Source organism: Labrus bergylta, chromosome 13 (genome assembly GCF_963930695.1).
Source record: "Labrus bergylta chromosome 13, fLabBer1.1, whole genome shotgun sequence".
Taxonomy (NCBI): Eukaryota; Metazoa; Chordata; class Actinopteri; order Labriformes; family Labridae; genus Labrus; species Labrus bergylta.
In genome coordinates this window covers 26,044,558-26,056,745 of record NC_089207.1, presented here as the reverse complement: position 1 = coordinate 26,056,745, position 12,188 = coordinate 26,044,558, and the positions used below count along the sequence as shown (strand labels likewise).

Genomic DNA, 12,188 nt, shown 5'->3' with positions numbered 1-12,188 from the left:
TGTCTCCTAATGTTTGTATCTTTGGGTTGTTAGTCTTTTGCTTCATATAAGGTGACCTTTGTTTTTTGATCTTCTGTGGATAACTCTGCTCAGATTTCACAGAGGGAGCCTTGGGGTGTTTCATGCCTGACAACATCAGAGATGCTCAGAGAGAAGTGAGCTGAAGGTTCAAAAGAGGTTTAATGTCCCTCTGTGTTTCCCCTCTGTGCTCTTATTTCATTGTTGGGTTTCAGCTTTGATAATGCAGCCACAGTATTCCACATTAACATGTGTTTGTGTCTAAACTTCAATGACACTTATGGCTGGATGGATCACAACTCACAAATGCATAAAAATGCCGGGGCACTGTCTATTACTCTTTCCCATTTTCATTACAATCCTAACAAGTTTCCATAATGCTCTGTACAGTAAGTGGCCATTAGAACAATAAGATGGAGTGAAACATTGATAATGCAGGAGCTTCAGAGCTGTACAGACACCAACAATCCCACTGACTGACCTGCAGTGATGTAACTGTGTGTCTGCTGATATTGATTTTAAACTCCTAACAAACAAATCAAACAATGGTTTGATGCTCTGCAGCTGCTTCCAGCCAGTGGAGGGGAATGTAATTCATGTTTGGGGCTTCAGTAGTTCAGCTTCATTAATGCAGATGATTTGCCAGAACAACAACCCCCCCCCCCCCCCCCCCCCCCCCCCCCCCACCGGATTGTTGATGGACGGTTTGCCTCTCCCACCCCCTTGCTCCCTATCCCTCTTCCTGCATCTTATCCCATCTCTCCCCCTATCCCTTTCCAACCCCAGCGCAGTCTAGGCCTGTGAAGGCTGCCGAAGATTTCTGTCTTTTAATAAGGCAGTTTTTTCTTACCACTGTAACTTTTGCTGCTTTGCTAAAGTGCTCATGATGGATAGGCCGGGTCTTTGTAACATAGCAATAAGTAAGGTCTTTAACCTGCTTTTTGGAACATAACAATGAGTAAGGTCTTTTTTACCTGCTCTTTTGTAATGTTAACAGACAAAGAGTAAGGTAAGTGTCTTGAGATAACACTTGTTATGAGTTGATGCTATACAAAATAAAAATCTATTGATTGACCACCGGACCAATTAACCCACAATATCCATTATCTCCCCCTAGTGTCCAAATGAAGTAAATAAATAAACATATAAACTAAAACCATTGAAATACAATACATAAACACACACATAGTAAATTGGCTACTACAGATAGCAACTAAAAGTCCTGAAGCTTAGGAAAAAATAGATATTGTGTCATATAATTAACCAGAAGCTGCTGCAAGCTAAAGAGAGAGCAATGTCTAAATTGCAGCTTTGGCAACATATTTGTCCTAAAAACATTCATTATTAATGAAAAGGAATCACAAGTTGCATTCCACATTTTCTTCCATATGGCTTTGAAACATAAAAAAATGTTTTTGGTACTTTATTTAGAAAGTCATGCCATCTTGTAAATTTGTGTTAATAATATGTTTCAAACTTAGGCAAAATGCTAATTCCTCACTAAATTATTCAGACGTAATAGTGTGAATAGCTCTCCTGACAAAAACAACCATCTGAATTTTAAACTCTGTTGCAGCTGTAACGCTCTTTTCCTTTTGTTTCCTCCGGGCTGAAACCACACCCTGCTGCTGCTTTGTTCCACCAGCTCTCCTGAATATTCACATATGAGGGCGGAGCAGCTCTTCGGCTGAGCGGACCCTCACTGGCAGATACATTCAGGCCTTTAGAAAAGACACATGTGCACAGACTAAATCACAGGCCTGTGCACACCAACAGTGTCTTGTTTATCACTGTCTGCTTCTGCTTCTGCTTCGCTTGTTTGTTTGTTTTTTCTCACTCTGTCTGACTCGCTCTCTGTCTTACAGTGAATCCATCTGCTGAAGGGGAATCCCACCCAGACCCTCGAGACAGGGGGAGGGGGGTCATGAGGAGATAGGCTTATTAATGGGAAAAGAGGGAGTTTTATATTGAAATACTGCTCAAAGAACATTCATAATATTCATATCGATAATCACCTAACATACAAAGAAAAAAACAGTTTACTCTTCAAACAGAAGCTCACATTAATATTTGTGTCAGCATGTTATTTTGTGAGAACACTCATGAATGCACATCACTCCCATAAAAGGTCACATAATGAGTCCATTGAGCAATAATCCAAAAAAGACTGAGGGGCCATTAATGTCCTATTTAAAGCACAGACACTGTAGGGCAGCAGGCTGAAAACAACTTCAGAAATCACACTATTTTGTTAAGAGTCAACTCTGATATTCTTCTCTCAGTCTTACACTACTAGGGCTGGAGTTGCCTAAGAGATTTATGCAAAAAAAAAGTAGATAAAAACATTAATCTGTTCTATTTTTATGGCAGTTTTTGTAAATTGGACATTTTTCGCCCTCCAAGCAAATACCCCAAATGAAACAAAGGGTCTGTGTCTAATTGTTGGTTTAAAATATTATTTGAGCATACAATTGTAATAGAAATAGAAAGATTCCAATGTCTAAACATGTCATATAGTCTGCTAATTGTTGGTGTTTTGTTTTTATTAAATGTATGATGCTAATCTGACATCATCAAGAGCTTCTTTTGTTTTACTAGCCAAAACTAGCCGCTCAGTTTCAGTTTCTCATCATCTGAAACAAAAACTGCAAATCCTGACAATTTAAAGCTCCTGTTATTTATTTTATTTAAATGATTACTTTTTGAAGATCTAACATGAGCCTAATACAAATTGGTACAAAATACTTTTCAATGATGGATGCTAAGCCATAAGTCAGCTGTGTCTGTCTTTCCCGACAACTATAACATTAATATGAAATATTTTTAAAGATGTTAAATTGTTAACTTACAGCTTTATTAAGATCCTTAAGTGTCCAAAGACAAAAGCATGAAACAGAATTTGGAACTAAAGCAACACTGAAACAGATGACATCATCACCACCAGCGGCTGTTTAGTTCAGGTGACAGAGCCTCTTCCTGCTTTTCTTTACATGTGCTTCCCTCTGGGAATAACTCACACACTGTTAATCCAGCTGGTGCCATCTGGTCTCACACACACACACACACACACACACACACACACACACACACACACACACACACACAAACACACACACACACACACACACACACACACACACACACACACACACACACACACACACACACACACACACACGACATATACTGTATAGCTCTCAGCTTCATGTTGCTGTGTCTTCTCTTCCACACAGGTCTGTGGTTTGCGAGGATGAGACAGTGATGGATGCTGATATGATGGTTAATATGACAGCAGCCAGGTCAGCCGGTTACAGCCGGGGCTGAGTGTCTTGAGCGGAGCACTCAGACAGGGAGCAGCACCTTAGTGTGAGCGCTGAAGAAATGGATAATGGTATATCTAAACGACAGAGGGGAAAATTCTGCCAGGATGCATTTACCAAACCCCGTCTGACACCGCACAGACAGAAAGACAGTACACACACACACACACATCCTAACCCTTACCGAAGCTGGGTTAAATAAAGATTATACACTTGAATCTGAAAATGAGAATAAGATGAGCAGATATGTGATCCAAGGGATCATATGAGGTCAGGCAGCCACCCGGAGGGTGGAGACAATTTGTTTTTCAATCTCACATTCCTGTCATTCTGGCTGCACTGTCTCAGGACTTGGACGCAGAGGAGACGTCCATATGCCTGGCCTGATGACCAGGTGATCCTGAGCTTACATGTGAAGATCATATGTGACAGGCCAGCATTCAACGCCATGACCCTGCTCACGGTCAAACTAAAGTTAACCAAATGTTATCTTTTGAAATCCCTCTGAAGGCGTTGCATGCTTTTGGACTGAGAGCAACACCCTGTGAGATTCTCCATTCACACACCAAGATGATGAATAAGAAGTGGGGTCTGATTCCTTTCACTACGACCTATAGCTGTAAATCCTTCTTAGCTGTGATAGATGTTGATTCCATCATGCAGAGTCATACCCCCCCCCCCCCCTCTGACCACATATCGACTTCTCACTCTGCAGAAATCCTCACCACTGACCAGAGAAACATCAAACCAACGTGCTCAGGATGAGGGCACATGGGAGAGATGAGTTCATTTTTTCCCCTCTCACACGTCTTTTATAGCTTTTTACTTTGAAAATGCCAACACTGCAATCTGCAAGTAAGTTGTGTTACACTTACTTTGAAAAGGGATTATAGAAAACTAACACCCAAAAAAGAATGCGACTATTCAAAGCGATTTATTAGTGAAGCTAAAGACCCTTCATTCTCCACTGATGACCTCTAGTCACATGCCACCCTTTTTATACAAACAGTCATGGACTCATTAAAGAAGGACACAAAGCCTTAGCTTGTGGTTCAAAAGAAGCCGTGTGACTGAAGCTGTGTGATCAATGAATATCCGCAGGGGATTGCAAAAAATCATGGTTGATAACGATGATAGACTTTTGACATTTAGTACTCACTGTGCTGCTTTGTTTAGACTTTTTGAACTGTTTTTTATTAACCAATTTATTCTAAGGGAGACCCTAGATAACAGATCCCGATTCCTAACCTAAAGACCAGATCAGATAAAGACTATCAGAGATGTATAACATAAAGCTGGTTAATCAGGGTTTTCTTTCTTAAGTTCAAAAGAACAAACCAAATACAATCTTAAAAATGTGTGAAACTATAGTTCAACTAATGTTATTCCCTGACAGCTCTCCTGTTGCTGCGTGCATCACAGTCAACAACACAAGTGGCTCACGTTTGATTCCAATCCTCACCATTTGCAGCATCATGTCATCTGATTTCTGTTTTGTTTTTCAGCTTTCCCTGTCAATAAAGGCTGAAAACACAAAGATATCTTTTACTGTAGCTGATAAACATTCTGTTTAATTCAGGCTTCCTTCATTATCAGCATTATCAAAATAAATATGGTGACCAAATCTATTTATTAAAGATAGAAATAACTATAGTGATCCAGATTTTTGCCTTTGCAAAAAAAAATTTAATTGTCCAAATGAGGAAGTGATGCTGAAGAGTCAGTCAGTCCCTGGGCCCTACCTTATTCCTTAAACCCTGACCTGATTAAAAGACCAACTGGAGCTTTTGCACCATCGTGCACCGCCAAGCGGTTTATTTCAGTACAAAGACATTCCCTAAGAGCCACTGGAAACTAATTTTTGACCCACATACATTGAGTGAGGATCTATTTTTTAACCTTCCACCACCACCATCCGGTCTCTCGCTCTCCCCCCCTCTCTCTCTCTCTCTCTCTCTGTCTCGCCTCTCTCTCCGGCTCTGTGTCGAACAGGATTTCCTCCAGACACAAAGACCACCATGATCTGCCAAACAGATAAGCTCAGGCGAATGACTTGACACAAGGAGTCCATTCCTGTCATTCTTACTTTCTTACAAAAGGTGTTGATCCCACTGCTGGACCCCGACGTGACACACATGTACAAACAATTAACCTCCTCACATACCCGATGGATAACACGATGCATTATGTTCATGACAACTCACTGAGTGGAAAACAAAGCCTTCTTACCTTCCCATAGTCGGTGGTAAGGGCCAGGGACGAATCATCACAGGAGCTGATGGTGGAGGGGTGGAGCTGGTCTTTGTGTCTCAGCCAGACACGGGCCCCCTACAACACAAAAGCAACAAGAACAGCATTAGCATCTGGACGCAGGGCTTGGACTGCAGTCCTGTGTTTGATGAAGAAAGTACTGGAAGTTTTCATAGAAATCCTCAAGAACAAATCTGATAAGGCTTGTCCCTTATGTAGAACTGAGAAAAGAAAGGCAACGTTCAACCTAAAAACATGTAAATATATATACAGTATATGCCATTTAGGTGCAATACAAATGTAGAGCTGCTCAGTAAAAAAAGAAAAGGAAAGGCAACATATAATTGGTTTTCTTCTTTCACTTTTCTCCATTTCCCAGCATTGCTCACCACTCTGCCACATAGCTACTCCTTCACCACTAAAACTGGCACAGTTATCCTCTTATTAAACTGTCATTGCTTTTTAGAGGAGAAATGTTGCTCGCCAGCCAACATGTGTGTCAGGGACTAAAACTAGAAGTCAAAGTCATACAAATTACACACACAGTAAAACTGTCAAAAAGGCCTCTAAACTTTTTTTAATAAAGGCTAAACACTCCACGAAACAGAAGGATATGACCCATAAGCACCATTTGCTTCTGAAGAATATCAGGTATTACACATTTTTTGTCCTCCTCCTCTGGTTTCAGATGGGGAAAAACACAGACAACACAGCTGATCGGAGCGGCCTGGTCTCTTGTGTTGGTTTATCTATGTGAAGTCCCTTCCCAGACATGTTTGTTAGCAGCTCAGTAACGAGCAGCAATAACAGGAATCTGCGGCTGATTGCTCACACCGACGGTCATTTCCTTACAGTGGAAGTGAAAGACACATTTATAGAACCCACTGAGTTTTAATGACTGTTGTGGATGCCTGTGGTCGGTCTTGTAAATCTTTTAGGATGACTAAATCCGCATGTGTCAGTTCAAAAACAACCAACATTAAGGTAAACAATACACAGTATCTGATGGTGAAACTATAACATTCAAAATGAACATTTTAAAGTATTAAAATACCATATGCAGCTGTGCATAAAGAAGCACTTTCTGCTTAAGGGGTAACACATAAATCTAGAACCTAACACCAATCAAGCACCTCTTATTATATATATTATGAAAAATGCACTTACAGTGTTTGTGAACATATATTTGGGTAACCTGAGTTAGTGACTTAGTCTACATAAGTCTTACAACACAGAGAAAAGGGTTGTGTTTCAAATTTTCTCAGTTTGTGATGTCACAAACTGGATTCTGGTGAAAAAGTATCCCCTCCCCTCCGCTGATATCTCCACACATGGACTCAAACCCCAGCCTAGAACAAAACTTTTGTGCTGGTCCGCCATTTTTTTTCTCTCTACAGAGGAGTGATGTCTACTGGGAAAACTCGGGGGGGGGGGGGGGGGGGGGGTCCTTGCATTTAAAGAGACACACACACCAAAACGGAGCGTTCTGAGAGAGCTGGTTTATACAGGGTCATAAACCTCCTCTGGTGCTTGATTCATGTTATATTTTGACCAAAGCACAGCACAGATGTTTCATTTAGACCACAGGGGACTGTTTGAAAAGGTGGAGAAGGGGGATCATATGTCCTCTTTAAGGTCAACAGCTAAACACATTAGGGTCTGGATGATTTGAACAGCAGCACAAACAAAGAGATGTAAGACAGATCATTTGTGGTCAAAGTGAAAGGTAGAAGGAGGAGGTATTTTATGCAAGACATGAAAAGCATTATTTGACTTTATTTCAGACTCTTTCTCGAAGCTCCTTTGAGGAACTTGGGTTTGTGTCAATTTTGGCACCCCATGTGGAAAAAGTGGTACCTCGTATCTTCCTGCTGAATTTGTCAATTTAAGAAGAAATGTTTAAAAAATAAAAAATAAAAAAATTGGATCCTGGTTTTTATTTACATTTGAATGTATCACCCATCTTGAATCTTTTCTGTGGAAAAATGTAAACAAAGACTGTCAATCACTTTGTGTACATCAGCTACCTAACCCGCGTAATTTAGTGCTGTAAGTAATGTAATGCAAATTGGTTTTCAGTGTAGGACTTACAGTAAGCATATTTAATAAGAAATATTGACCTGAATGTCATCCTTTCTTGTAAGAAGCCACCTCTGACCAACTTAGCCCCATTAATTATCCCAAGTGCCAGCATGGAGGAGCCCGAGAAAACATGGAGCAAAAAGGGAATTGTATGTCCAACAGAGCATAAAACTGAAGAGATCAATATTCATGGATTCCACTTGGAAACCTTATACAAGGTCACCACTTCCAGACATCAATCCTCATTAACTATTAACAACAGGCGATCACGTGTGCACACACACACTCTCATCCATGGAGCACAAGTATGTTCACAAGCAGGTCAGAGCAAAGATCAAGATTCTGTTGTTTGATCCACTTAAATGCTGTCTGTGTGATACAGAGCTCTGGCTCAGTAAAGAATTAAATCAACAAAAGCTTGAAGTTGGTCTACATGTTTTGTGATTCAGGCTTCCTTTTAGGACAAAGGGTCACTTAGTCCAACCAGTCAGCCTGTAAACCCACTTCCATCAGCAAGGATTTTTCTCCCCTCAGTCGGCTAATGGAGGACAGCTAAATGTGGCTCTCTCAATCCACGGGGGACATCCGTGAGGGGGGTAAGAGAAGGTCGTGTAATTTAGGAGGAGGCTGAGTGAGAATGGGGGTTGACGGGGGAAAGAGGAAGGGCGCAGGCTCCTGATGATGTCCCGCCTTCTATTGTTTGGAAAAAAGAGGCACACAAACAAAAATACAAAAACAACAGAGGTATTATCCAACACATGGCCTCATATTCACTCAGTTCACTTTCAATATAAGAAGATTGGTGACTTCCACGCCAGGGAGCGACTGTGCTTGTCTGGTACCAGCCTGGCATGCATCATATTTTCAGGGAAAAGCTGCTTCACGTGAGTCCTCTGAGGTCCACTGAGGAGATTAATAGTGTTTACTCTATAGATTCTAAGAAGATCAGTTGCCGTTATGTAACTGGAAATGACAAGGACATGACTTCAGTAGAAAATGGCTGTTACAGTACTTGTTGTCTATGTTCCCGGCTACAAGAGTGGGCATAAAAGTGAAGAAACATCCAGTGAGCAGGTTGTAACAAAAGGAAGAGATGGCGGGCAAGTCCTGACATATAGAGAAGCTTAAGAGTTCTGTGTGTTTCTCCACCACATCTGGGTATTTCGTCAGTTTCATTGATGCAAGTATGCAATGGGCTTGATAAACAACCTGAGTTTAATGGTTAGGTTGCTGAGTCAGAGTCTCTGAGGTTTTCCACCCACATGAACAAAGATATGCCCAGTTCAAATTGAATAGATGAAATAAAGTTAAAACTCTCGCTACAGTAAGCATACCACCCAGTTCAAGTTTTTTTAAAGCAGGAATTAGGACAACCAATTATTAAGAATAATAAATGGTTGACTATATGAGTCAGCACTATATGGTAGACCAAAAGTCAGCAACAAGCTGGCACAAACAGATGCTTATTTCAGTTTGGCAGAAGTGACTAGCTCACAGGAGAACTGCCCATTAGCTAGTATAATTAAAAAGTTTGCAGAAAAAAATCTAACCAGAAGTCAGCTAACCAACCAAAAAGATGCACAAGTCTGATTTTCAAAACATATTCATTTCTACAAATCTCTAAGCCAAGCAACAACTCTGCAAAATGAAGATTAGGTCCACTTGAGGCTGGCTCCAAAAGCCAAGGAATCCCAATTAGGTTCCATGTTGAAATGCAAATTTTTACAGCATTAGGTTTACAGTCTGGTACAAAAACCATTTTTCTGTCAAGCTTTTTTTTTTTCTTCAAGTAAAAACTGTAGGGGGATAATTTTTTTAGGACTCACATCTTTTGATTTGATTTTGGATAAGAGTTTTCCATGCTTTTTCATAACTGTTATAATAATTCATTTGAATAGCAGGTGCTAGCATTATTTCTATTTGCAAGGAGGATAAAGACCCGCCTCTGTTACTAGATTGACCGAAAGTTGGGTTGCGTCTGCTTTTTCAACATGGCGAATGCCAACTGCCAACTTGCTATGGCTTTTCAATTCACATTATACAATTAAAAGCTTTCTTCTCTTTATTGTGTCAAAATAAATGTCATCCAAAATGTCAAGTTGTGTTAGCGGTCAGCTGTGAAGACTAGAGGATGTTTGAATGGCTGTCCTTTAAAAAAATGTAATCCTTATAAAAGGTATTTAGTCTTTGCTTTGAATAAACAGAAGCAAGATGATGGTAGAAAAGGTGGGGTCTTCCAGTGACTCAAGACGCCAGATGTGTGTGTCTTTGCATGTTGCGTGTGTCTGTGTTTAAAGAGTTAAAGCCAGAGGGTATAAAGTCGAGAAGAATTGTCTTAGCAACAGATGGTCTAAACAAAACTCCTCCCCTTTGTCCCCATCCTCAGAAGCTCCGTCACTAAGTCAGGACAAAGACAGCCACATCTGACAGAGAGCTCAGGAGGTAACCAGGCGGAAATATCCCAAACAAAGACCAGCTGGGACGCTTAGGGACACGGGTTTCAGCTCTAGTTAAGTTCACCAGTCTTGGATGACCTGCTGCAGTACAACTAAACAAGTCGTAATGCTGGTTTCCATGCTTAAACTTGCATAAGAATTGCAGGAAAGTGTTACATTTTTTTTTTAAACCTAGGGTTTGGCTGATGTCATAATTAGATCTCAGTAAACTCCACTCCCATGCCTCTGGTAACCAGATGTTTTATTAACTCTAATTAAATAGTAAAGCTACTGGCAATACATTTCCAAATCTAGCTATTTTGGTTTTGATTTAAACTAATTTCTAACACTTTTTAGTTGCACTTGCTCCATATTTTGTATTTATTATTAATTTAGAAGACTATTTTGGATTTTGGTTATACAGAGTGGTATGATGCATATCTTTGAACACTTGTAGCACTGCTGAGGCTGAGTCAGCAGACAGAAGTAATATAATCCACCATAACAGGCTGCTTGTTGATGACCCCATCATGCTTGCTGATACAGAAACCCCTCGGGCTGAATGATGTGATGGTTAAGCCAGAGTCTTGAGTTTCTGCGGCTCGTACAATGACATCCAGCTCAGAGATATGCTAACGAACTAGCCTTAAATATTTAAGGGAGAGAACACGGTACAAGGTGCCACGGCTCTTTCTCTGCTGTCTGGTGTAGCGGGAGCACAGGTGGTATCAGGTGATCGTATCAGCCAAGAACAAAAGAAAGCTAATTAACTCATCCTTACTTGGACAGAGTTGAATGGTTTGTTATGATGGGCCAATTTCTTGGATCATAGATTGGTTTCATGGAGCAAGTGAACGGCTGCTCAGCGAACAGCAATTAAGCCGTCGGTGCAGCAGGTAGAGCTGACTGTTGGCCAGGAACGATGCCTGGTTGATAGATGAGAAGATCAAGCTGGACTCATGACAAGCGTCTCATTTGTTGGCTCAGACGCAGAGAGGGATACCGATCCGTAACACCGGAATGAATCCACCAGGACCAAATTCGGCCAAAAGAAACTCGAACTGTTGCTGCTTTCACTTGTCCCTCTCGAATGTCCTTGTTTTTGTGAGTTCATTGACGTTTGCCCTGGTTAATTTCATTGAGAGAAGTGGTTCCTCATCAAGTAGCAGAAGACTAAAAACACATAGGATTTTTAAATAGAGGATCATGGTGTAGCAATCCATTTACATCACAAATACCAGGACAAAACATCAATAGAGAGGCATAAGGCCAACACACTAACCCTTAGCAAACTTATTTATGGTGCCTGGACAGATGTGTAATCCAGAACTTTTATTGGCAGGCCGGTCTGTGATTAGTAAGGGTCAAAAACATATTGATTCCTGCATGTTCCAAGTGGTTTGTGAGAATCAGTTGGAGGTCAAATTGACCAGAATGGCATTTCAATCAATTGGACAAAAGTTGGATACCTACAAACCTCTAGAAAACTTAAAGAAAGGGTTAGTGGGACCAAATTAGGGATTGTAACCAAATCCCCAAAATGCTGAATCAGCAGAATGAAGGGGGGATCCGCCAAGTATAGCTGGTGAGATTAAACCAATGGGCTGAGTGCAGCTGGGAGGACAATCTGTACATAGTTCCCCCTGGGTCTCTGGTCACAGGCTTTAAACTGAGGCAAAAACGTACTTCCCTTCGAAACAGAAAGCCTTTAGTTGAAATGCAGTCAATATGATTTCACATCACAAAGATAGTCATGATCTTAAGAAGACAAAAGTAGGACTGGGCTTGGTCTTTTTCAATACTCTGAAAATGTTTGACTAATAGAAGGTTAATGTGTTAATGTATTTATTGAAATAAGATTGTTTTCCCTCAGCTATTCTAAAAATCTGGACCAGGCCAAAAGGACCTTAAAGTGCCAGTCTTAAGAGTTGTTGTGTTTATTGAGATATTTCTTACATTCATTTTCCATGGATTCAGTCATGCAGCCCTTGAGCAACACGATCTCTTCTGTATTCATCAGGCATTTGTCCTCAGACTCTTCAGGTTAAATACAGTGCATCAAAAAGATTAAATGAGGAATGAC

At 40.7% G+C, this 12,188-nt stretch overlaps 1 protein-coding gene across 1 annotated transcript in view; it reads right to left on the bottom strand.

Moving 5' to 3' along the window:
• The window catches only part of myo10l3 (myosin X, like 3), a 56,084-nt gene that overhangs the window by 35,571 nt on the left and 8,325 nt on the right, over positions 1-12,188 (bottom strand). The window contains 1 exon segment of the mRNA XM_065962219.1: positions 5,568-5,666. Coding sequence (XP_065818291.1) covers positions 5,568-5,666 — 99 coding nt within the window.